The 27,914-nt window shown below is 42.0% G+C and overlaps 1 protein-coding gene across 1 annotated transcript in view; it reads right to left on the reverse strand.

Annotated features, from left to right (window-relative positions):
- Nucleotides 1–7,996: 7,996 nt before the first annotated feature.
- The window catches only part of LOC126161280 (cytochrome P450 9e2-like), a 75,145-nt gene continuing 55,227 nt past the window's right edge, over nucleotides 7,997–27,914 (reverse strand). The window contains exons 6-7 of the mRNA XM_049917019.1: nucleotides 23,461–23,724; nucleotides 7,997–8,163 (exon numbers count right to left, since the gene is read on the reverse strand). Coding sequence (XP_049772976.1) covers nucleotides 7,997–8,163; nucleotides 23,461–23,724 — 431 coding nt within the window. The remainder of the gene's footprint in view (nucleotides 8,164–23,460; nucleotides 23,725–27,914) is intronic.

The raw sequence follows: 27,914 nt of genomic DNA on the forward strand, positions 1-27,914 counted from the left end.
ACAAGCTGAGGCTGGGGAGGGGTGTGTGTGTGAATCATAACACGGATATTGCGCTCTTTATAGTTTGGTGTGCTGAAATTTTTATCTACTTACGCGAAGTCGTACTAGTATTTCGATATAAGACAATCTGTTATAGGATTATGAAGCCAGCTAGTTAGCAATATGTGTCTCAAAGAAAATGATCCAGAAATTACTCAGTACGGAAATTTTATAAATTATTATAAATTTTACCGCATAGAAGCAAGAATAAAGTCCTTATCAACAGATGTTTGGAATACTAGGGTAGCCGATGACAAGTATTGCGTTGACGTTGGATCTACTTCGGGGGTGGACAGAGTGGCTCAGTCTTATTGTTATCGTTAGCTTCAAAATTTTTTCTTATACTTCTTGTTTTCGACAACAATGTCTGTTAGAGGATGATGATTACGACTGGTATTTCCAGTTCGTGTTCAAACCGCATTTAGTATATGCATGATCTGAAGACGGTTGTTATTTAGAACCGAAACTAGGTAGTTATCTTTTCTTAATTACCTTAAGCAAATACTGTCTAGGCGTTAAAAAAGATGTTTCTAAAAAAACTTTTTCTAATTTTAATAAATTACATAAATACCGCTTTCTCTATTCCTGACAATGTCAAGCATAACTAAAAGTTGTGCATGTTTGTTGGTTACAGTCAGTGCTTTTCTTATAAAAAAAAGTTTGAGGGTACTCCGACATTGGACGTAATGCATCGAAAAATACTTATAATTGAAGCATGGGGTACCACCCGTCTGCTTTTAGCCATGACGTCATCAACATGCCGAACTACCAAAAAAAAAAAAAAAAAAAAAAAAAAAAAAAAAAAAAAAAAAAAAAAAATGATATCGGACTTTCCAGAATGAGATTTTCACTCTGCAGCGGAGTGTGCGCTGATATGAAACTTCTTGGCAGATTAAAACTGTGTGCCCGACCGAAACTCGAACTCGGGACCTTTGCCTTTCGCGGGCAAGTGCTCGCCAGGAAGTTTCATATCAGCGCACACTCCGCTGCTGAGTGAAAATCTCATTCGGGAAACATCCCCCAGGCTGTGGCTAAGCCATGTCTCCGCAATATCCTTTCTTTCAGGAGTACTAGTTCTGCAAGGTTCGCAGGAGAGCTTCTGTAAAGTTTGGAAGGTAGGAGACGAGGTACTGGCAGGAGTAAAGCTGTGAGTACCGGGCGTGAGTCGTGCTTCGGTAGCTCAGATGGTAGAGCACTTGCCCGCGAAAGGCAAAGGTCCCGAGTTCGAGTCTCGGTCGGGCACACAGTTTTAATCTGCCAGGAAGTTTCATATCAGCGCACACTCCGCCGCAGAGTGAAAATCTCATTCTGGAAACATCCCCCAGGCTGTGGCTAAGCCATGTCTCCGCAATACCCTTTCTTTCAGGAGTACTAGTTCTGCAAGGTTCGCTGGAGAGCTTCTGTAAAGTTTGGAAGGTAGGAGACGAGGTACTGGCAGGAGTAAAGCTGTGAGTACCGGACGTGAGTCGTGCTTCGGTAGCTTAGACGGTAGAGCACTTGCCCGCGAAAGGCAATGGTCCCGAGTTCGAGTCTCGGTCGGGCACACAGTTTTAATCTGCCAGGAAGCTTCGGTATCGGACTTGTTCCAAAGTCCAACACTCTGGACGATCACTTAATTTTCTATCATACACACGTTCGTTCACTGCATTTTCACACGTAGGTTCAGTGCTCAGGTTTACAGTTTCACTTTCGTCATCCACTGATGTTCAACTTCCTGGCTTTTCACTCGCACACGAATTATTGACAGTTTTTGGTTATTTAGATGCAGGAGAACAAGTAAAATAGTTTGTTAGTTTTCTGCTTGAAACAGTCAATGACATCGCTTTTCCCACCAATAACTGAACTGGTATCGTTCGTATTGCAATTACCAACACGAAAAAATGAAATAAAAAATTTATGTCCGTGAAATAAATCTTTGCGACAAAGAAGTTTAGGGGTAGGCATCCCCCAGCGTTCCCCAATAAAAAAAGCACTGGTTACAGTTCTTAAAACAATTGCATAACGCAGGTACTTCTCGAATTTTTGGACAAACGCTTTTCGGATGATGCATCTATTTGATTTGTAATGTTGTTGACATTATACTGAAGCTCTGTATTAAGCACTGATGTACACAAATTATATAAGATATTTCAACACATTAAGAATAATGTGTCGTTATTAATTTTTTATATCTTAGGCACCTGTGGCTCGTTAGAAAAGTGCGTGACATCAAGTTATATACGATGATACTGTTGTGACTTGGCAAGACAGCCAAGCCACTATGATTGGTAGCCGAAAGGCACGCGTTAAGCTCACGCAGGCTGGCGTGAGGTCTGGAACATTTAAGGGAATTTATAGTAGCAAAAATAGTTCGTAGCTTCTGGAATACTTAACTTTAATTCATAATTGGTGAACATCGGTCTGATGGTAAATGCATCACAAGATAAATAGCAAATGATAATGGCGCCTTGCTGGGTCGTAGCAATTCACGTAGCTGAAGGCTATGCTAACTATCGTCTCGGCAAATGAGAGCGTAATTTGTCAGTGAACCATCTCTAGCAAAGTCGGCTGTACAACTGGGACGAGTGCTAGGACGTCTCTCTAGACCTGCCGTGTGGCGGCGCTCGGTCTGCAATCACTGATAGTGGCGACACGCGGGTCCGACGTATACTAACGGACCGCGGCCGATTTAAAGGCTACCACCTAGCAAGTGTGGTGTCTGGCGGTGACACCACAGAGAGCCCCCTCCTCTCTCGCAGCACTGAACTCTATTTCGTGTCTGCTTCTTATATTTACTTATTAAGTAACAAACCTTACACACAGCTAAAAAAATTAATAATCAGTCCCAGTAAACGTTTGAACTTATGTGATATTCTCGTTTGTGGTTTCTAGCGAAACGCTTCGCCCTGATGGAGAGCAAGGTGGCGCTGTCTGTGCTGTTGTCGCGCTACAGCCTGCACCCGGTGGAGAAGACGCCGACCTCCATACGACTCACCACCAGGGGACTCAACATGACCATCGACGGTGGCTTCTGGATAGGCTTCAAACCGCGACTGTCATCCACAAAGACGTGAGCGGCGGGTGGCGAAGCGAAGTAAACAACTCGCTCTTTCCACGTCGCAGACTGCACAGGCGAACACGGCGTGTTCCACTGTTGTTATGTGTGACGCAGTTGTGGCTTAGCGAAGTTCCAGGACGCTGGCCAACAACTTGATGCCATTACTTCCTGTGCCAGAGAGCGATGAATGTTGTGAAACACAATTCAGAGTCAGTACCTGATATCCGTGTGGAAAATTGGTATTCGCTTACCAATGTGAATTTTATATCCATTACCAAGATCACTGTGAGAGTGTTCGAAGGTTGTCACAGCTCCTCTTTTCCCACCTTCAATCTGTATCTTGTAGTCTTCTTGGACTGTCGCATCACGCATATCTTCGTACCAGCTGCCAGACTGTTGTCAGCATTCCGTTCGTTTTCGTAATCTCATCGACAATCCATTGTTGTACGACTATAATTGAAGCTGTTGAATATTATTATTAGAAGTGTCCAATTCTCTCTCTCTCTCTCTCTCTCTCTCTCTCTCTCTCTCTCTCTCTCTTTCTCTCTCTCTTTCTGCCTCTCTCTCCCTCTCTTTCTTCCTCTCCCTCTCTTTCTTTCTTTTCCATCTCCCAACTGTGGAACTAATTATTTTCAACTGATAAAGTTACTAACAAGCTGCAAAAAAGAGGTGTGTGAACCAAAAACTAGGTTAACACTTGGATGGAAATATATCCATACGCTTCATTCCTTGCTCTGGTCCAGTCAAAGCAAAACGATAGGAAATTGCATCCAGAGAAATTGTGGCGCTGATTAGTAATAACATAACAATGTGTCGGTGAGTAAACAACTGCAAGGAAAAGAAATCTTGATACACTGGGAATGAACCGCGAGTGGTCTAGATGCCCTTGTGGGGCATCGAGATAGCAAGCAGGTAGGAATAGGAATGAAATTGTAAGAAATTGTACATATATTAAAAATCTATAACCGAATGATCAGAGTTAAGGTAAGCCCTGTGCCACAGTCATTTGTGTGAATGGAAGCATAGCTGGCAAAAAAGAAGAAAAAGAGGAGGACCGTCGTCATCTTGAAAAAAGTTATGAATGCAGTAGTCAGCCTCGTTCCATACCTTACACAAACATCCTTTTTTAAAAAACAAGACAATGTGGCACTGCATGGAAAGTTTTTCTAAAGTCTACAAACACCAGAACTACAAGGTTTCTCTATACTTGGCAATGAGATCTTATGTGAAAATTGGTGTTCAGCCGCACGTGCTCGATTTTTTCAGAACCAATGATAATTTTGTTCTAGTTAGATCGTAATTTATGAGCTCATAATATGTGCTAGGATCCCGTTACAAACATATGTTAAGTCATATACGAAGTCAGTTCAGCTTCCTTTTTCATACATGAATGCCACCTACGTTCATTCCCAGTTACAGTGGATATCTTCCTGCTCAACGGATCCGTTGTAAATTATGTGGAACTAGTTTACTTGCAATTTTTTTACAAAACTTGTCAGGGACCACATCTGGTCATGAGGCCTTATTCAAGTTTCTTCACCCCTAGTAACGATTACTAAGTCGTTCATTTTAACAGTGGTATTGCTGTTGTATCATTGCAACATTACTTCATTTTCCTTTGTGAAGGAACATTTCAAGTCATCACATCGGCCTTTATTTTGGTGTTTTGCATTTAGGCTCCTCTCTTGTTCAAAACTGTGTGGAAAGCTTTAACGTGGCAATTGTCTGGAAAGTTGTCGAGCAACTGGACAGCCTTAACATATCGCTAACAGTTTTTGGTATCCTGCGATATTTGTAAATATTTCTGGATACTATGCACAACCATACAAGATGGCACCGTGCTTAAGACACTGAAATCACATTCGAGAGCAGCAGAGTTGAAATTTTCTTTAATTAATCCTGATCCGAGTGTTCTGTGCATTCCGTAAACAAGTTCATAGGAATACGGGTATAGTCCCTTTGAAAATTCCGTGCCTGATTTTCTGCCACATCCTTGAGCAAGGTAATTTGTGCTCTGTGTGAAATGACACTGTCATTGTACGATGTGTCAAATACTAATCTTTTTTTTCTCGTATACATCATGTAAGGTCCATTTCCTGATATATCACTTCAAACCAAACGAGGAATAATTATTACGATACTTCACCAGCTATTAGCCTCGAAAAAAATGTCAGTCATGTGGTTGGTCTGTATCTAGAACATTTTCTTCTTTAATTAAAATGTTTTCCAAAGAATTTTAGTTTCTCACAACAGTTCGCGTTTGCGGAAGGATGTCTGCAGGAACAAGGCAATACTCTGAAAAATCGCAATCCGTTATGCACTGATAAACTTTAATATTTTACAATGTTCTTCACAACACAGCTATGTACGTATACAGTACGTAATGGTGATAGTTTCACATTAAACCTTTTAATCGTAAACAAATTAAAGTAAGTGATCATCTAGACCGAATACATCGTTTTTTCAAAATAATTTTGAATATTGACAACCCATTACGCTTTCATCTAAGTTTTGTGTTATCTCCTGTTCACTTTTTGATTAAATTTGTATTTTTTACTATACAGGAATAATCGTAACTAACAAACTAATTAAAACAATTACGAAAATGTCCAATTACGTTTCATTATATCATGACCACCCTCTTGTCTGAAGACACTTATTTTTGGCCATTAAAAACTCACCTAGCTTTGCAAGAAAGTTCTTGCATGGCACATTACAACTGAATTTCCAGGTTCATGATTTGTATTTCTGAGATACTATAAGTAGGTTAATTTGAAAACTGTAGGTCTGGAATGAAGTTCTAAAAGTTTTCCAACTAAAACTTATAACTAGAATTTAATTTTAACAAATTATCTAGTGTATGCTGATACAAAGAAAAATTATATTCGACGGCTTTTCTCTTTCGTGGAACCCTGTAACCGCACGAGGATAATAAAAGTTACTCGTGTGCAAATAGCAATAAGTTTATAATCCTGTATTTTATGTCAGTAGTTCCCATTTTCAGGATTAACATAACGACAGCTATTTAATATAGCTGAGGGAGCAGCAGCCTCTTTTAAAGGCAGCAGCTTTTATGAAAATGCGATTTTCCTGTTTGTTTACTAGGTTACATTTACTAGCTTAAGCATAACTAGAACTCAGAAATGGAGGGTGTAACAGAATGGCATGGCCAAGCTTTCAGGAAACATCCCTCACACAAAGGGATAAAATGTGTTGTATCGACATGGGTCTGGAAACGCTTTATTTCCTTGTTGAGCTTTTTACTTCTCATCGTAATGTTTGCTTAGATGAAATGTTCAAAATACCTTCTTGGTAGCTTTTGGCCATAATGTGTAGTAAGCTGTAATTCTTACGTTCATTACCAGCGTTAATTGCTCCAGCTACATGAAGGTAGTGCTAACGTGCAACTGACCTCATCGCTCTACTAACATCAAGCACGTGCCATCATCACGGATTTCGTTTCCGGTACAGCACAATGGATGCATACTCAAATGCGGAGTAGGAGTAGCAGATGGTAATGGCCTTAGCGCTCAACGTTTGTTCTGGATCAGATTTCCAGAATGATGGTGCTCCGACAGGAGAGTGCATGAAGCAACTGATCGTCATCTTAGGGAGCACGGAACGGTTACGTCTACTACTCGAGACTGAAGAGACCTAGAAGGACAAGGAAACTTCAGCAGCAGCCAAATTTCCTGCGCGGCCACGAATGGTTCATTCAGTAGTGTGTCAACCCCAACTTTAGTGCAAACGTGCTGTTCACGGATGAGGCTTCATTTCAAAGCAGATGATTAATCTGTTTAAGAGTTGTAGGAACTTAGCTTTAACATGGAAATACAGAGCTTCTGGACACCTGTTGTAAGTAGGCTGCTTGTGTGTTGGCAGCGCTGTGTAGCGCTTTGCATTGGATCTCTGACTGCGCGTTTTTTGTAAGAGACTCTGTGGCTGGTCGGACTCGTCGTTGGAAGTTAATCTCCTGTACTGTTGATCAGTTGGAAGTTAGTCGCCAGCAGTGATGGAAGTACTGTTGGGCAGTTGGATGTGAACAGCCACCAGTGATGGATGGCAGATGTGAGAAGTTACATTGATGAAGGGTAGAGATCTGAAGTGTTATTGTAAGCTAACGATATGGAAGTGTCTGACTTGGAGATTGTATATTATTCATGATTATATACCTTTTTACTGGATGTCAATGACGATTTATATTCGTGTTTGAACTGGATGTCACATTATTTAGGTAAAAAAAATACATTACTTGGTTTGCAACAAAATCTTTCCTTTGCTAACCATATGCCTATTAGTACTTAGTGACTTCAGTAATTAGAATGTTTCATTTAGCTGGCAGTATTGGCGGTCACTGTATTGCAGTAGTTCGTGTAATGAAAATTTTTGTGAGGTAAGTGATTAATGAAATGTATCGGTTATTGTTAGGATTTATTTTTAGTTAGGGCCATTCGTTTTGAATTAATTGATTGAAGTCAGGTTATATTTTTTTGAGCAGTCAGATTGCGTTGGGCTAGGATATTGCGCATCTCAGTCATTCAGCAATTTTAGTACAGACACAATCATTTAAATAAAGAAGTTTCACTGTGCATATAACATACTTTCGTCCTCTACATATGAGGAATGTTTCCTGCAAGAGCGGCCATACCTTTTTGTTACACCATGTGCAGTGATAGGTTACTGTTCATACACTATACGGGTAAAGTCTCTAGTAGTTGTTCCCGCCTTGTCAACAACGTATACGCTATGCGCAGTCTGTCTTGATGGGACCTACGAAACATAATGGATGGATGAGTGAATGGCATAGAAAACAACGACCGTTTGTCAGGCGCACTGCCGTAAATGCACTCCTTGCCTACACGTAAGTATCTGTGTTATTTGTTTCGCAGATGTTTATCTAAGAGCCTTCCGGAACAGCAGTCATTTTCTCCTCCGCAGACACAGCCACGTCCCACCCTTGATGTTCAGCCCAAAGTTCTTGGTGTCCAGCTCTAGTGGTATGACGGTCCTTGGGTCCAGCTGCAGGTGGAACCGAGACAATAGATGAACCAGCAGCACCTTCGTCTCCAGTAAGGCGAACCTTTGAGCTGCAGAAAGACAAATTCGTATATTATTTCTGATGTTTCACTTTTTCAAAGAAGACAAAACATTAGGGGTGGTTCAGGAGGAATGTCATCTAATTTGTGAAGTGATTCTACATGTGAAAATTGTTGTGTACATAGTTCCGTGTAGTCAGCGCGTACACAAATTTCCCACTAGAGCGCGCCCAGCTAAGCACAACAGCGCAGGCTCAGCGCTCGTCCGTCTCCACACTACGAGATGGCGCTGCCTTAGAGATGGACCAAATTCTGCTTCCGCCGATCCGTGTATTAATATTTAACGCAGCCAATGAGATTGCTGCTAACGTAGAACCTTTTCTCCTCGAGGATCACACTTGTGCAGTGATACATAAACGCGCGAGGTATTATAACGAGTGTACAGACCTCCAATTAGCCAGCCTCCATTAGTCTGTACCAGTCTGCATTTCTCTGTTCCAGTCTGTAGTCAAGTTACAGTCTGCGCCTAATAAGATTACCATATTCCTGTACATAGCCATGAAGATAAATGTATAGACACTTTGTCAAGTATCAGAGATATGTGAGAATAAGTTTAACGTACCAAGACCAAAGGAACTTCAGATTGCCAATTATAAATAGCATCCAGAATCAAGTTACATAAGGTTTATCCTTGTTACTATTTTAATAAATGTGTGTGAAAATTAATCAAGTTCTGTTTAGAGTTGGTCACCATCAATCTGCTACTCTAAGTGTGCAAGTGGCATTTCTATTGTCTGACCTAACGGCAGAAGGTGTACACGCCACGATAAGACCACGAGACATATTGCCGACACTCGCCTACTTCGTTAGAGCGACAAGTCAAATAATCTGATGGTGTGTGTACCGAAGATCTTACAGTACGGCCGGCAAGTGTGGCTGAGTGGTTCTAGTCGCTTCAGTCAGGAACCGCGCAACCGCTACGGTCGCAGGTTCGAATCCTGCTTCGGGCATGGATGTGTGTAATGTCCTTAGGTTAGTTAGGTTTAAGTAGTTCTAAGTTCTAGGGGACTGATGACCTCAGATGTTAAGTCCCATAGTGCTCAGAGCCATTTTTTTCTTACAGTACGCACACCACAAAAATAAGCTGAAAATGTTCTGCGAACGTGCGTCAGATTTCCGATCGTTATGTAACTGGAGCGAGTTGAAATCTACAGACATCTATAGATGAATATGAAGACAAGTGTGAATAGTACTTACCAAAATGCTGTGTAGGCGCTTTGGTGGACAGAGCAGTAGTGGCCCAGATGACTGATCCATCCCACAAGAAAGGTTCAAAAAGTCTCAACTTTTCAGTGCATTTGTCAGCGTGTTGAAGGGTATATTGTGTTGCACTTCGAACATGACCTCGGCGGGCTTTAATGCGAGCTACAGTAACAGTGATGCGAGCGACAAGCTTTCACCTTCGTAACGAACACATCCGCCTTTAAGCAGCTCTATAAACAGAAGTCTAATGAAGTTGGTTCAGGTGATCTGGCAGGCCAGTCAATGGGTCTGATGGTTCAGATGGCTCTAAGCACTATGGGACTTAACATCTGAGGTCATTAGTCCCCTAGACTGAGAACTACTTAAACCTAACTAACCTCTGGACATCACACACATCCATGCCCAAGGCAGGATTCGAACCCGCGACCGTAGCAGCAGCGCGGTTCCGGACTGAAACACGTAGAACCGCTCGGCCACAGCGGCCGGCAGTCAATGGGTCTGCTACGGCCAATCCGCCGTTAAGGAAATGTGTTACTGAGATACTGGGATACTTGTCTGGTACAATGAATCGGTGATCCATCATGTTACAGGTACATTTGCTGTCATTGTTCCAGTGAGACGTCTTCCAAAGGCGCAGATAGGTGTTCTCTCACCTTCTATCAAGAAATTTGGATAAGCTGTAGCTGTCATTCTATTTGGAAGGAACACAGGTCCTATTATCATATCATCAGTCATACCACACGAGATGTTCACTGGGGACCTAACTCGGAATCTTGCTTCTCCAGTGTCATGTGGGTTCTTCAGGGTGTTCAAGATACCATTGCCTCATTTGTAAATAAAGTGTACTGCACAACATCTCTGTGTACAGCCAACCATTCACAAAACTGTTGTCTGTTTACTGAATTACTTCGATACAGATGTTGCGTAGCCTGCACGCGGAATGCTTGAAGCCATCTGAATGTAACATGTGCCACAGTTGAGTTTGTGGAATATCGAGCTGACAGCTAAAGGGCTGTGTACTGGTGGTAAGACTCTGATGTACCATTACAATAATGTCTTCTCTTTCCTCAGCTGACTGGACAGCCACACATTCAGATGTTACATGTATGTGTGTTCTGGTTTCATGTAATGTTTGAAAAACCCTGGGAAATAATCTGGTGCAGGAGGATTCATCAGTCAGGCTAAAATCTACGGTATTCTGTCATAGACACACGGGCACTGCCGTTACTGTACCTGTACACAAACAACATGTCAGTGTATTCTGCATGGATGCTTGTATGTGGCCTGTTGGTATTCACAAACACAACAGAATTGCTCTATTAAACAACACTCAAGCACGACACAGACACAACCTCACGACTGATCACTGATCCAACCCAGAAGCACATACTGGATGTACTTTCAGCTGCTGCCTCGGTGTGACGTCACAGTGCTGGCACCTGTTGGAGAACTCCAACATATCTTGTAGGATGGATCAGACATTTGTCACAGTATTATTCTGTCCACCACAGCCCCTACACGGCATTTCTGTACATAATATTCACATTTGTCTCCTTATTCATTCGTGGATGTGTGTAGTCTTAAACCTGCTCCAGTTCCGTAGCAATCGACAATCAGACACATGTTCGCAGGACTATATCGGTTAATTTTGACATGTGGAATCACTTCACAAATTACGTGACATTTCTCCTACATCGTGCAGTGTGTGTCAAAGTACAGTACAGTGGTCTGCGTTTATTTTATGTTCCATGTTTGGGAGAATGTTGTACCTTGGGACACTTTTCAGGCTGTCGCCACTAGTCAGTTCTGTAAGAGAAGTTTAATATATTTTCTTATTCCATTTTTACGAGGTGCATTCAAGTTCTAAGGCCTCCGATTTTTTTTTATCCGGACTGGAAAGAGATAGAAACATGCACATTGTTTTAAAATGAGGTCGCGTTCATTGTCAATACGTCCCAGAGATGGCAGCACCGTACGGCAGATGGAATTTTATCGCCAGCAGCGAGAATGAGAACTATTTTAAATACTTAAAATGGCGACGTTTTCCTTACTTGAACAGCGTGCAATCATTCGTTTTCTGAATTTGCGTGGTGTGAAACCCATTGAAATTCATCGACAGTTGAAGGAGACATGTGGTGATGGAGTTATGGATGTGTCAAAAGTGCGTTCGTGGGTGCGACAGTTTAATGAAGGCAGAACATCGTGTGGCAACAAACCGAAACAACCTCGGGCTCGCACAAGCCAGTCTGACGACATGATCGAGAAAGTGGAGAGAATTGTTTTGGGGGATCGCCGAATGACTGTTGAACAGATCGCCTCCAGAGTTGGAATTTCTGTGGATTCTGTGCACACAATCCTGCATGACGACCTGAAAATACGGAAAGTGTCATCCAGGTGGGTGCCACGAATGCTGACGGACGACCACACGGCTGCCCGTGTGGCATGTTGCCAAGCAATGTTGACGCGCAACGACAGCATGAATGGGACTTTCTTTTCGTCGGTTGTGACAATGGATGAGACGTGGATGCCATTTTTCAATCCAGAAACAAAGCTCCAGTCAGATCAATGGAAGCACACAGATTCACCACCACCAAAAAAATTTCGGGTAACCGCCAGTGCTGAAAAAATGATGGTGTCCATGTTCTGGGACAGCGAAGGCGTAATCCTTACCCATTGCGTTCCAAAGGGCACTACGGTAACAGGTGCATCCTACGAAAATGTTTTGAAGAACAAATTCCTTCCCACACTGCAACAAAAACGTCCGGGAAGGGCTGCGCGTGTGCTGTTTCGCCAAGACAACGCACCCGCACATCGAGCTAACGTTACGCAACAGTTTCTTCGTGATAAAAACTTTGAAGTGACTCCTCATGCTCCCTACTCACCTGACCTGGCTCCTAGTGACTTTTGGCTTTTTCCAACAATGAAAGACACTCTCCTTGGCCGTACATTCACCAGCCGTGCTGCTATTGCCTCAGTGATTTTCCAGTGGTCAAAACAGACTCCTAAAGAAGCCTTCGCCGCTGCCATGGAATCATGGCGTCATCGTTGTGAAAAATGTGTACGTCTGCAGGGCGATTACGTCGAGAAGTAACGCCAGTTTCATCGATTTCGGGTGAGTAGTTAATTGGAAAAAAAATCGGAGGCCTTAGAACTTGAATGCACCTCGTATATGGTGGCTTTCTCTTTTAATGTGCTGTAGTCCTTTTCTGAAATTACAAATATTACTCTGAAAAATTAAAGATATTTCCAAATGTAAGAATATGTTTCAAGGTACGTTATTGTCATACAACACGCAGTGTATCTCTACAGTCACCCATGGAGTGACAGCTTGTCATACTGTTGACGGTGATCCGGAGACGTTAAATTCGACAGCCCTTATGTACTACTTCAGACGAAGAGGTTAAGTACCGACACTAGGACTTCTCCTTTCACCACCTACGATAGAAACACCTTACCGTACTCCAGCTGTATCCATCACAGTCACCGGCACTTCACATCTACACATGAAGCGCTGGACAGGCAGACGGCCGAAATAGCGCCCAGTGCAGATGCTTGCACGAAGAGTGCTCAGCACAAAACGAAGCAGAACGGCATGAGGCACTGGGGAATTTCGGTATTTAACGCAAGTTAACTAGCGAACAGTCTGGTCATCAGGAAGTGTTTGCATCGTCACATCTGCTGTAGTTGTAAACCAAGCACGAGACATGGTCATTTCTTACAGCTCAAGCTCCGAGTCGAGTGCCACTACACAGGTTTACAAGGTGGTTGTAGTCGGACAAGTAACGTGGTTACCTCGCGCTATGTCCGCTCCATCAGCTCCTCAGCACGTATGCACCTCTCTCCTTCGCATCAGAGATCAAGGACCTGTCATCATAACTGCAACACAAGGTCTCACTTGCCTGGTATCCAAGCTGTGCCTACTGTAAGGGTACTAGACTTGGCCACTGTTTCTACGTTTCGATACGGTGTATCGATACGTGGACTGTTTCAGTGTTTCGGAACGGCTGTGGTTCACTGTTTCGAAAGAGTGGTGTTTCATTCCGCCCCTTTCTCGGATAACCGGACCAGATTCGATCTCGAGCCAGACACAGAAAACTGTATCGTTGTTTCAAAATAAGGCTGCTTCCGTCCACCTGTGCTTGGAACGGACTAATTGTATCGAAACAGTGATGTTTCATTCCGCTCTGTGTCGGACGAGATTCGGGCTCGGCACAGGTACTGAAACACAACATACCACTTCGTGAAACACTTTCAAGAGTGTCGAAATCTTTTTGACAAACAATAGCATGAAGCTTAAGATATCCGAAAATAAAGCTTCGTTTCTAGCTGACTGTCCTATCCCGAAATGGCGTAACATCTGCTTTATAAACACTAACCAAACAATAAAACAACGCATACTATTCACATTCAAAATAATAAATATGTGAAAATCATTCAGTTAAATTGCACTTTTTTTTATAACAAACGCTTCTCTGTTCATGTACAGTAATCATATTAAGAAACGCAAGTAAGCCTACAACATTGTGAATAAAAAAAGGCGTAGAATGACAGTTATAAGACATATATACATATTTGATGTAGGTATAATTGCAAGCAATCTGTTTGACATATCACTGATAGTGTAATGGTGAACGGGAAAGGCTGGGAAGCATGGTGAATTTATAGTAACCTTGAAAGACAAAATTTTTTCTGTTATATTTTGTTATTTATTCGAATTATTTGGCATTATTTGTAAGGCTATAGCCACTGTGCTTATTATCCTTTGTGTGCATGGAAATTATCAGGATGGGTATATTACCCATACTAACGGAATGTGGGAATCCCAGTAGCACATCCGTTGTTTCTGCAGTTTGCTCCCACCTCCAGTTCCGTTCGTGGTGGTTCTCCTGTCTTCAGCTATGGCTGTCCTCAGCCAATTGAAAAGTTGCAACAACAACGTCCGGGAAGGGCTGCGCGTGTGCTGTTTCACCAAGACAACGCACCTGCACATCGAGCTAACGTTACGCAACAGTTTCTTCGTGATAACAACTTTGAAGTGATTCCTCATGCTCCCTACTCACCTGACCTGGCTCCTAGTGACTTTTGGCTTTTTCCAACAATGAGAGACACTCTCCCTGGCCGCACATTCACCAGCCGTGCTGCTATTGCCTCAGCGGTTTTCCAGTGGTGAAAACAGACTCCTAAAGAAGCCTTTGCCGCTGCCATGGAATCATGGCGTCAGCGTTGTGAAAAATGTGTACGTCTGCAGGGCGATTACGTCGAGAAGTAACGCCAGTTTCATCGATTTCGGGTGAGCAGTTAATTAGAAAAAAAATCGGAGGCCTTAGAACTTGAATGCACCTCGTAGTTGAGAACTTGCAGTTGGGTAGAACAAAAGCCACAGGGGTGATAAAGAATGTCATAGGTAATAGTCATTTGGATGAACTGAATGAAGTATTACGGAGACAAAAGTTCAGTTTCATAATTGATGAATCTACCGACATTTCCGCTACGAAAAATTTGTGTATTTGTGTGCGGTATTTTGATGAAGATAGCTCCAAAATACATACTAAATTTTGGCAGTTGTTACAGCTGTCTGACGAGAAAAACGCAGAGTCCGCTCATGCAGGTGCCACTGCTAATCGTTTGTACGATCTCGTGCGTGAAGCCTTGTCAGTACATAATATTCCTCCTGAAAATTTAGTAGGATTTGTTTCGGATGGGTGCAACACAATGATGGGGAAAGATAATTCTGTTGCTAGTCTAATAATGAGAGATTTTCCTGATATTTTTATACAGAAATGCATATGTCATTCAATGCACCTATGTGCAAGTGAGGCTTGCAAACAATTACCAAGACACAGCAAGGGAGCATAATCCAAAAAGAATAGCCCAGTTTGTGGAATTCCAACAGTTTTGTAATGTCGAACCTCACAAGATACTGCGTCCGTCTCAAACAAGATGGTTATCTTTGTTAACTGTTGTTTCACGTATTCTAGAACAATGGAATGCATTGCAATTATTTTTCACTTGCAAGTGGGAAGAAGAAAGACTGTATGCAGCTGAACAGTTAGCAAAGGTATTCAGGGACAACTTTGTACGTGTATTTTTTATATTTCTCGAGTGGATTCTACCGAAATTTGTGTCTCTGAATCAATATTTTCAAAGCGAGAAATTAGTAATTTGCTCTTTGCATGATAGAATGTGCAAAACGTACAAAGAAATCCTTCTCTGCTATATGTCTCCTGATTATATCAATAAAACTGATTTGACAGACATAGATCCAGCAAACCCAGCCCAACTTGTGCCTTATACGCAAATGTATTTAGGTGTAGGTGTGATGGATTTCATGAGCCAATCTGAAAACATCTAAAGTGACTGATTTCTACTACAGAGTGCAACAGTTTCTTATAGTACCTTGTTGTGAGATGAAAAAACGGTATGATTTCAACAATTGTGTTCTAAAAATGTTGAGTTGGTTAACACCAGAAATAGCATTGTCAAACAGTGCTGCAAGGCCGTCAACGCTTGTTCCACTTATAAAGTCGGTTCAGAGGATTTCTCCAAAAGACAAAAGGCTTATGCAAATGATAGATGATCAGTGGAGAGCGTTGCCACATGCAGAATTTACCGAAAATCTACGGTCTAAAGAGGTGGACGAATTTTGGGTGTTCATAAAGAACGCTAGGGACCTTCATGGTAACCAAGAGTTCCTCCAAATAGGAATCTTTGTGCTAGATATATTAGTTTTACCACATTCTAGTGCTGATTGTGAGCGGGTCTTTTCAAAAATGAATCTAGTGAAGACACCATTGAGAAATAAGTTACACTCGGGTACAGTCAGCGCAGTAATGCTCACTTGCCAGCGTGTGATGAATTGTGTACAGTTCGAACCAACCAGAGCAATGATTGCATCAATGAACGCGTCGAACATTTATGCTAAGAATAAGGAATCTCATCGGTATAGTGACGCCGATTTCGTCGATGTGGAGTTCGACAACGATGCTTATTAGGGTGAGTTTAATTATATTATTATTTTTAATTATATTACGTACACAGTACTACTTTTCGATCGGGGTTAGCGAATTTTCCTTGCATAAAATCTGTGATGCTTTGGACCCTTCCGAGTTTATCTGGTTCTGAACGTATTTTTAGTACTTAGCATCGCTATTAGAGACGTTTTGGTTCATAATTAGGAGGTTTTATGGATAAAAATTTTAAAAGATGATAAGACTGCCATTCGCGATTGAAAACAAATATTGTGTACGTCACACATATTATCAGCATTATTGTTTTTGTTTTTTTAAGATTATCAGTATACGAAAATTTTAGATAAAAAACGATAATTTAAATACAAAATGCCATAATTTTATCTTCTGGGGTTGGCAACGCTGGTGAGGCAGGGGATACGAACCGAGGGTAGAGGGCGGAAGAGTGGCGCTGTAGGACATAGAAAAAAAGCTATATCGATTATTATTAAAATTAAAAGTGAGATAAATATCGAAACAATGGGAGCTGCCGGAGATGGCGGTCATGTGTGCGTTAGGCGCTCGCTCATGTGAGTGAATACATGTATGTTTTCCTTTTCTGAAGAAGGCTTTGGCCGAATACTAATTTGTGAGAGGCTTTTCGTTGTGCCTGTCTGCAACTTAACTGTGTCATCTTTACCGTACGTAGGTAGCAATCTATATTTTCCCTATACTGCGGAAATGAGGTAAGTGGAAGGGCGGTAAAAACAAGTGAAATAATCAAAGAATACGGAGGAATCAATGTAATTTTTGAAAGAGGATGTGTCGAAAGATCATTAGATCAAGTGTTTAATATCAGTAATCGCACGCGCATATTGAAAAATGGTGTTTGTCTGACACAGTTTTTAAGATTCGGTAAATTCGATGAAAAATATTTCAAACTAAATGTAACTGTAGTATTTTAAAGACAGTGATGAGTGCAATTGCGGACTGAAGTACTGTGAGTCTGAATTTGGTCTGTAATACACAGTGACTATAATTGCAAATATTTCTTATGAAAGACTACCTGTAACCAAGGAAATTACATTGTCTACTAACATTCAGTGAAAAGTTCTACAAACAATGCCAAAGTACCGGAGTGGAGACATAGGGTTGGTAATAGGCACACTTTCACAACTCTCAACCTTGCCTTTTTCATTCGCCGTACATAACTCCTTTGCCTGCAACTAATTAAATTCCAATGACCTTGACTACATTTGTGACCGCTAGGTGAACATTTCAGCTACAGTGAGAGGAGCAAAAGTGTTAAGACATCCCTCGAACAAAACAATTCGAAAAATCCTTCTCCATTCGTGCTCTTCGAATCTGGAACAGACTACCCTGCACTCTCAGTTCCTTTAAATGCCCTACTGCATTTCAGAAAAAGCTGAAGCTCTTCCTTTTCTCACGCTCACAACATTTTTCCTAAAAATTAACAAACACTTTCTGACAAAAAAAAGTGAAGCAGCCACAGGACATGGTCCGATGGCATTGTAACTTTGTTCACTATCGGTAGCTATCTAAATAATAATTGTTGCAATTCTCTGTGGCAGGTAGAACGGCAACCAGAGCGCATTACTGTTGTTCGTTTTAAGTATTGTTACCATGCTAGGTAGAGTACGTAAGGGGCGTGAGCAGAGTCGGACTTTGAGTGACCGCTGTGTAGGACACAGAGACGCCGCATGCTCGTCTCAAAATATGTTATCAGCATGTGACAGAGTTTGCAAGGGGACGAGTTCTACATTTATACTCCGCAAGCCACCCAACGGTGTGTGGCGGAGGGCTTTTTTTTATTACAGATTTATTATAAATTCGTAGCTTTCATTGTGGATTGTCCAAAAAAATAGGCTTGCAAACGCATACACCTTTTAAAAACAAACTTCACCAGCTTGAGGATAACCACGTGTAATGACGTACCAAATCTGATCACGAAGTGAGTCGAAATACAGCAAGTTTGTTACACAGCAAATCTTAAACCTGAGGGTGATTTGCACCAATAAATAAAAACTGTACTTTCCACACACAAGCAAGAGACTCTTGTGGGCTGCCAGTTGGCTCTGCTGTTCTTCATCAGCCATATATTCCTCCTTGTTGCATCTCTCCCTTTAGAAGGAATTCTGTACAGTTTTCCTCCCTTTTTGCCTCGAAACGAACAGCGGAAAGCACAGCACTGAGGCATTATTCTATTTAAAACTTCGAAACTACACAACACTTCCCATGCTTCACAAATAACGCTTGGGCCCACAATGGCTGCTAATGTCGTGATGTGGTTTCTGTCCATCCTGAACTGCGGATGGCGACAAATGCAGCAGAATAGGATGGCCGTACTTCCATTTATACAGAGCTGTACTGCCCTGGTAATCAGGCCACAGCTCCAGCGCCAAAAAGTTGAGTGCATCTAAACTTACACTGCTGCCAACTTCTGACTTTCAAGCAAAACGGCTTCCTCATAGAAGAACGAGCAGGTGTGTTTTAACCCCTCAATTATGCAGTTGGATAGATTGGCAAACTTTCACAAGTGTGACGATAGTACGAGACGTGTATGTGGAACAGATTCTGTAAGGAATACACGTTCACCTTCGGCGTTACGAACAACCCACGCACAGTACTTGATAGTATATGGGTCTCTGTTTGCCCGGCTGGTCGAACCGTGTGATATCCAGATTTTTGGAACATCGAAGTGTGACACTTGTCCGACAGTAGACTGCGTGGGCACGTGAGGCCGGGCAAACTCGCCGTCAAGGTTCCACCCGACCACGGTTGACCATGACAAGGAAGGATTACCGTATCGTCCGCCAAGCACATCGTAACCCCTCACATTTGCACCTGCCGCTCTAGAACAAATAATGGACTCACTGGAGCATGCTATGTCATCCCAAATCACTGGTCGGAAACTAGCACCAACAGGACTAGAGAATTACAGTCTCACGCAAAGGCTTTTGTTGACACCAAAACACAAACGGCCGTATTTGGAACGGTGCTGTGACAAGGAAGCAAGGACCGATGATGATGCAATGAATCGCGGTTCTGCACTACCCCAGCCGACCAACGCCGCCGTGTGTGGTGACCTGTAGAGACGTCCCATTCTCCCACTGGTTGGAGAGCCACAGTAGTGTTACTTCGGACGTCATGCTTTGTGCAGTCATCGTGTGTGGCTTCGGCTCTCGGCTGCTAGCGATTGAGGGAACTCTGACGCTTACAGTCATGCCGAACCCTGGTTATCAAGGCCTTCAACATTTGTGACCCAGTTAGTCTCAAAAGATGATACGAAGGCTTTACGAAACCCTACCCAGCCGTATCAGTGCATTAAAGCTACTCGGAGTCCAAAGTCGTACTCAGGACGGCTCGTGACTATACATTGTGGGCGTTTACAAATTCTTAAATTCAGATAAATATGAGAGTGCGAAATTAATAGCATCTGCTGCATGACAGGCTTATTAACATATTTGTACTACTTCAGCCACTGTCAATAATAATTTGCATAACTTGTCTGGAAAAAGGAAGAACTGTTTTGTGAAATTTTGTTGCTTTGTACACAATTAAGTACAGTTTATGGGAAGAAAGAAATAAAGTTAAAGCTTTCGCTACTCTCCGTTTCGCATTTTTGTGTAAGTTGGAGTTTTCGCGCTTTTCTAATTTTTTTTTTTTTTTTGTACAAGTGTACAAGATCCCTAATTCATGTATAGTTAACGAATTAACTTCTGCGCTGAAAATCAGACATTCTTATATTGCACTCACATAAAAATTTAGGCTTATTATACTCTTCTTTGTTAAATGTTCGCTTGTAGTCACAGTTATTTGATTTCGTCGCTTTGTCAGACAACGTATCTGATCTTGATTGCCATACTTTGTTTGCAGTTAACTTTTCTGGGTAATTTTCTTTTCTATTAACGCTTAATACAGGATCAACAGACTCCATGTTGCACTCCACATAAAAGCCTATTCCTGCACAGTCGACAAACTATTTCAAACACAAACTGCCGTTTGCGTACATGATTAACTGCAAATAGTACTATCTACCAACAAAATCACTTGACTGCAATACGAATGAGGTGCTGAGAGCCATAAAGACCAAAAGTCGACACCGTCTTCGACACCCCTTTCTTTTGTGATTATCAGAGAAACCAGTCAGACAGATACTCGTGAATGCTCAGATATACGTACAACGTGGCCCTACAGTACAGATAAACCTAACCCGCCATTAGATCGACAGATGTCAGAAGCATGAATATATGCTACAGCCTCCCAATCGACGATGATGTGCTTTGTGATACTCAGCGTCTCAAATGGTTAACTCCATGATAAAATCCAGAATTTAATGTACTATGTCTCATTCCGAATCCAACAAATTAGGTTTTTCTGTCAGTAAAACTATACATGTACTGATGTCCGACCTAATTTTACTATATAGTGAGTGAATTCGCATATCTGTGAAGTGTCCTAGCGGGATTTTTGGCAAACGTAGATAAAAGTTTACTGCAGTGTGCTACCACCTGGTGGCAGTGACGTAAACTTAAAGAGTGGCCCCGGGCAACTACGTCACGCCAGTTGCGCATATGCAGAGGCTCCTTAAAACGTGCACAAGCGAAGGTGTGCCCGCCACCCAAGTTTTACGGAGTGTAGAGGAGCAGCAGCGCGATAGATTTAACAATAAGTGCCATATCTTTCAGACTGTTACATCTATGTTACGTTTAACAGCATTCAAAGAAAAATAAGCAATAAATCCGCAAGGTGTCGAAAGTTAAGGTGTTTACATACTCCTCTGCTCTTGCACTGCAGCAGCCACTGGTCATGTTAATTAGTGGATGTACACTACCAAGTTATTTGCAAATGTGATTCGATTTTTTAACCACTGAAATAAATCATATACTCTCTCAACTCGTTAAGTTTCATTCCGTTCCCTCCTGGCATTCTAGGTACCTTACTTTTTTTGTCAGTAAGTGTATGTGGGCAAACAGTATGCCTACAGCAAATATTCCAAACTTCTCCCATTTACGCATTTCTACCTTTCTTTTCTCAATAATTTACGTCACATTCTTTCGCCACTTCTTTATGTGCATTTTGCTTCTCCTCTCCTCTCTCTTTTCTCACAACCATTTTTGTCAGGATTCTTAGTTTAAATGTACGCATCCGTATTTATCAGTTTTGTTCTATTGTTCATGAACTAATATAAATTATGTTTTCTTCTACCATAGCTACTAATGTTTCTACTATTTATGTCACAATTATTTCTAATTGCTGTATCCCATAATACATGTAAGATATCTTTTCACACATGTTTCATGATGTACATAATGTAAACTGTGTAGATGCCTGGATAGGTAAGGGCGGGGCCCTGATAACTCTAACTACCCCAGATAGAGAAATCAGTCCACAAATAAAATACATAAAATCACAAAGCGACTGTCGTTATAGTGATAGCTCCATAATTAGAAATATCCTGTACACTAAGAACATAATTTTACAAAATCAGAGGAACAAAACTGGATTATCATTCCATGCAGGCTTTCACAGCTGGCGTCTTCATCAATAAACACTTCCGGGCTAAGTTGCCGTGGTCGATCTGTAGAACTTCTTCTCCCTGACGTTTCGTCCTCAACTACGGAGAACATCTTCCGAGGTGAGTCGACGACTGGCTGCTAGGAGCTGGGGCCGCCGCTTATATGGATATCGTAGGGGGCGCCACCGCACGTCACGTGGCGTCGATGTGCAGCTGTCTCTGGCTATCGTCTGTTCTCTCGATTGTGAACCAGGCTACTTACAAGAAGAACTAAATCATTTACGAAAGGCCTTTGCGAAAAATGGTTATACGAAAAACGAGATTAACCGAGCACTTCACCCAAATAGAAAAATGCCTAAAAATAGGAGAGAGCAACAACCTTCAGTTGGAAAAGTATTTCTTCCGTTCAGCCATAATATCACGGATCGCATTGGGAAAGTACTAGCCAAGTTTCAGGTAGAGACCATTTTCAGACCTACTAAGAAAATTAGTGAATGCCTAAGATCAACAAAAGATGCTCGTCACCCCCTAGCCACCCCAGGGGTACATAAAATTCCGTGCAGTTGTGGCAGGGTTTACATAGGAACTACAAAAAGAAGCATCAATACACGGTTGACGGAACACAAAAGAAACTGTCGCTTGGGACATATCGACAAATCGGCAGTAGCGGAACATGTTTTTAAGGATGGAGACCACGAAATAAAATTTGGTGAAACAAGCGTGCTAGCGAGGACGTCGCATTATTATACACGTATGTATAGAGAGGCAATTGAAAACCACAAACATCAATACAATTTTAATCGTAAAGAAGAAGGATTAAAATTGGATAAGATATGGCGGTCGACGTTGCATCAATCACGTGACAATCGATTGGCTGCAATCGAGAGAACAGACGATAGCCAGAGATAGCTGCACATCGACGCCACGTGGCGTGCGGTGGCGCCCCCTGCGATATCCATATAAGCGGCGGCCCCAGCTCCCAGCAGCCAGTCGTCGACTCACCTCGGAAGATGTTCTCCGTAGTTGAGAACGAAACGTCAGGGAGAAGTAGTTCTACAGATCGACCACGGCAACTTAGCCCGGAAGTGTTTATTGATGAAAACTGGATTATTTTCGATGACGAGAGAAATATGTGACACAACAGTGATGAACGTAGACTGACAGTCAAGACGAGCGACGGCGTAAAAGTGGAGAAAAATTAGCATACAAAGGCTTCTGCCACAAGCTCAGGTGAGGGGATCATGTTACTTGCTCAAGGGCTACAGCCAGCGATAGTTGAAGATTAAAAAGAATCCGATCACAGCATGAAAATGGTACCGTCATAGAATTGATACAAATAAAAATATTATGGCAGAGACAGGCAATAGCAGAGTAATGTGTTACTCATTTGACCGTACACGCCAATAAAGTACTGTCGTAGATTTGAATTTATCTTCCAAATCAACTAATGGTTCTCGTTAAACGAAAAGAAAGGGCTGTATCATGACGTGAACGATTTCTGGAATCGATGAGGACATGTATCGTAGATTCTCACGGATACCTTAATCAGCTGGGAATAATCCTAGAGCTTTCGCTGGATTCACTGTTCACAGAACTCACCAATGCAGCTGCGAGGTCCAGATCCAAATGGGAAGTAGGTGAATGGTTTGATGAGGTGCTTGTTCTTCGGGCTGAATCGTTCCGGATCGAAGCGATCTGGCTCCGGAAAGTACATGGGGTCGCGGTGGATGCCGTGGACGGGCACCCAGATGCCATCTCCAGGTCGCAGTTCGACTCCTGGGCAAGTCTCTGTGGCTGGAAGGACGTACGGGCGAGTGCACTGGCGATCCAGCACAGCCCCGGGAGAGTGCAGTCTCAGCGTCTCTGTGAACAAAAGAAGGACGCTGAAGCCTAAGCAGGAGCGCATTACAAGAAAATGTACTGAGTAGTAAAAATATTTGAGCAGTGCAGAAACGAGTAATGAGGATAATATGTCTTTGGGGCGTCCCTTCTCGTCCTTACATCAGTTGTTACGTAGAGTAGGGCGCCGCAGCCAGAACCACAACAATGAGCGCGACGCGAGACAAATAACACGACGTACTGTTACTGTTCCGCACACTTTCTCGGAACCAATTATTAGTGGACGCGGAGTACGAGGTGCTTTCAAGTTCTAAGGCCTCCGATTTTTTTTCTAATTAGCTACTCACCCGAAATCGATGAAACTGGCGTTACTTCTCGACGTAATCGTCCTGCAGACGTACACATTTTTCACAACGCTGACGCCATGATTCCACGGCAGAGGCGAAGGCTTCTTTAGGAGTCTGTTTTGACTACTGGAAAATCGCTGAGGCAATAGCAGTATGGATGGTGAATGTGCGGCCACGGAGAGTGTCTTTCATTGTTGGAAAAAGCCAAAAGTTACTAGGAGCCAGGTCAGGTGAGTAGGGAGCATGAGGAATCACTTCAAAGTTGTTATCACGAAGAAATTGTTGCGTAACGTTAGCTCGATATGCGGGTGCGTTGTCTTGGTGAAACAGCACACGCGCAGCCCTTCCCGGACGTTTTTGTTGCAGTGCAGGAAGGAATTTGTTCTTCAAAACATTTTCGTAGGATGCACCTGTTACCGTAGTGCCCTTTGGAACGCAACGGGTAAGGATTACGCCCTCGCTGTCCCAGAACATGGACACCATCATTTTTTCAGCACTGGCGGTTACCCGAAATTTTTTTGGTGGCGGTGAATCTATGTGCTTCCATTAGTTGACTGGCGCTTTGTTTCTGGATTGAAAAATGGCATCCATGTCTCATCCATTGTCACAACCGACGAAAAGGAAGTCCCATTCGTGCTGTCGTTGCGCGTCAACATTGCTTGGCAACATGCCACACGGGCAGCCGTGTGGTCGTCCGTCAGCATTCGTGGCACCCACCTGGATGGCACTTTTCGCATTTTCAGGTCGTCATGCAGGATTGTGTGCACAGAACCCACAGAAATGCCAACTCTGGAGGCGATCTGTTCAACAGTCATTCGGCGATCCCCCAAAACAATTCTCTCCACTTTCTCGATCATGTCGTCAGACCGGCTTGTGCGAGCCCGAGGTTGTTTCGGTTTGTTGTCACACGATGTTCTGCCTTCATTAAACTGTTGCACCCACGAACGCACTTTTGGCACATCCATAACTCCATCACCACATGTCTCTTTCAACTGTTGATGAATTTCAATTGGTTTCACACCACGCAAACTCAGAAAACGAATGATTGCACACTGTTCAAGTAAGGAAAACGTCGCCATTTTAAGTATTTAAAACAGTTCTCATTCTCGCCGCTGGCGGTAAAATTCCATCTGCCATCTCTGGGACGTATTGACAATGAACGTGGCCTCATTTTAAAACAATGTGCATGTTTCTATCTCTTTCCAGTCCGCAGAAAAAAAAACGGAGGCCTTAGAACTTGAATTAACCTCATAATTCACTGCATGAATGTTAATATACAATCAGTCTAAATAAGGGTGGCCACGTTCGCTTATCCCGTGAGACAGGGTTAGTGCTGCCGCTACCACTAAATCACAACTGAGTGCCACAAACAGTTTACATTCGCATCTATACTCTGCGAACCGCTGCGAAGTGCACGGCAGAGGGTACTTCCCACTGTAGCACTTATCGGGCTTTTTTCCCTTTCGAGTCACGTATGGAGCTTGGGAAGAACGATTATTTAAATGGCTCTGCGTATGCTGTGATTAATCTTGTCCTCACGATCACTATAGGAGCGATACATAGGGGGCTGAAGTATATTCCTAGAGACATCATTTATAGGCAGTCCTTGAAACTTTGCTAGTCGGTTTTCTCGGGATATGTTATGTCTATCTTCAGGAATCTGCCAGTTGAGTACCCTGTGACACTCTCCCGAGAGACAAACAAACATGTGACAGTTCGTGCTGCCTTTCTCTGCATACGTTCATTATGCCCTTCTAGTCCTATTTGGTAGGATCCCATACAACTGAACAATATTCTAGGACAGACCGCACAAGTCATTTGTAACCAATTCAGTTTCCTTTGCAGACTGATTGCATTTCCCTAGTATTCTAAAAATAAATCAAAGTCTTCTACGTGCTTTGCCCACGACTGAGCCTATGTGATCTTTCCATTTTGTGCCCCCACTTAGTGTAGCACTTCGAAATCTTATCGAGATCTGACTGAATATTTGTGCAGTTTCGTTTAGACTGTACTTCGTTGCAAACAACTACATCATCTACGAAAAGTCTGACGTTACGATTAATATTTTCCGCAAGGGGTTATTAATATACAACATGGACGACAAGGAACTCAGTACACTACGTCCTTGAAAACACCATGGCGGCCCAAATCATCATCCGTTTGGTTGGATAACAGGAATACCAGGCTGGAGAACAGGCCCCGTCTCCCAGGAACAGAGTCTTTACGAGCAAACCAGGAGCTTCTTTACCTGTTGTTACTCGTGCTTTAGGTGCTTTATCATGGTATAAGTGTATATGTGTTTGTATGTGTGTGGGGCCCACTTATCACAGGATAATTATATATTTTTATTTTTTATGATTTTGGTTGGGATGGCTTTAAATATTGCGGGCTAGATGAGGCTTTTAATTAACTTATACCGCAATAACACTAGTACGGGCATCGGTTGCCCCGAAGTACGTACACTATAACATTTTTTAAACACAACGCGCGACTCACCGCCTTCTAATAAATAGTTTGCGTGAGCGCTGCTATTTAGAAAAGAAAATATACGCATTCCTACGCAAACTGTAATTAATAATATGGGTGTCAGGGGTTACTGGTTATTTATGTACCAAACTGCACAAAGATTAACTGAGATATCGCGGAATGTAATTATTTTAAATATTTCCTGTTCGTTATTTGCAAGGCAAAACTGGAGAGAATCTCATCTGCCGTTAGGCGGCCAAAATGAAGCATACTGAACTCATTCAGTGCTGTGGATTTTAGAAAATGAAATTTATTACTACGCTTTTTTACTTTGAAATTAATGAAAGATCAAAACTGAGAAATCTCTCGCATTTACATTTAACATTATACATGAAATTTTAATTAAACAATACAGTCAGCGTAATGGCCGACTAAATCCTGCTAGGGGAGATGAGCTCCCTGCATTACGAAGTTCTGTAAAAATTTTGTTAATTGTAATTAATGGTTGCGATCATAAGAGGTGACAAATAAATCAATAATACACACTTTCTAATAACAATTATAAGTATATTATACTAAATTACAACTAAACTTACACTAAATATTACCCAGCGCTACAATGGCGGCCTACCTCTAGATGAAACAAAAAACAGGAGCTTGTTCAATCAAAGCATTGTCTCTGATCTTCATGGCCTATGTTACACAGAGATTATACCAAAAACCTTTGTTTTGTTAATTACATCGATATTTGTGTTTTGATAATAATAATAACTCACGTTCTTTACTATTTGTTATACATCGCGTACACGTACACAGTCGTGAAATAATTTATAATTCACACATCTCATAACAAAAACCTCTTTTCCCTTTCTCCAAATGTCCATTTATGTGACGTACCGTCACAACTTGAGCTAAGCAAGGCTCTATTTGAAAAAGAATAGCTCGATTTTTGTTTTACTGATTTTGGTTTATTTCAAATCAGCTTTCGGCATATTAGGCCATCTTTAGGAAACAACAATTATTACCTGAAGATGGCCTGACAAGTCGAAATTAGTTTTATATCAACAAAAATTAATAGAACAAAAACAGTGAACTTGTTATTCAACCTAAAATATGGAATTGTTCTACCAAGAAGCAACGGAAGAATCCATAAATAAGAACAGCTCGATGAAGTCAGAGATTCGAGCCGCGCACGACTGCTTTCATGCCCCATATCTAACAAGATACAAATGATAATGTGGAGCTGTGATAATGCAATTAAGTAGTCTGCGCACTGGTTAGAATTTCGATTTAATAAAATACTTAGAAATGCATGATAGAAGTTAAATGAATAACTTAACAAAAATGGGTTCTATTCTAGCATCTGTAGTTGATGTAGACAACAGAGAATTATCTTTAATA

Source organism: Schistocerca cancellata, chromosome 2 (genome assembly GCF_023864275.1).
Source record: "Schistocerca cancellata isolate TAMUIC-IGC-003103 chromosome 2, iqSchCanc2.1, whole genome shotgun sequence".
NCBI classification, from domain to species: domain Eukaryota; kingdom Metazoa; phylum Arthropoda; class Insecta; order Orthoptera; family Acrididae; genus Schistocerca; species Schistocerca cancellata.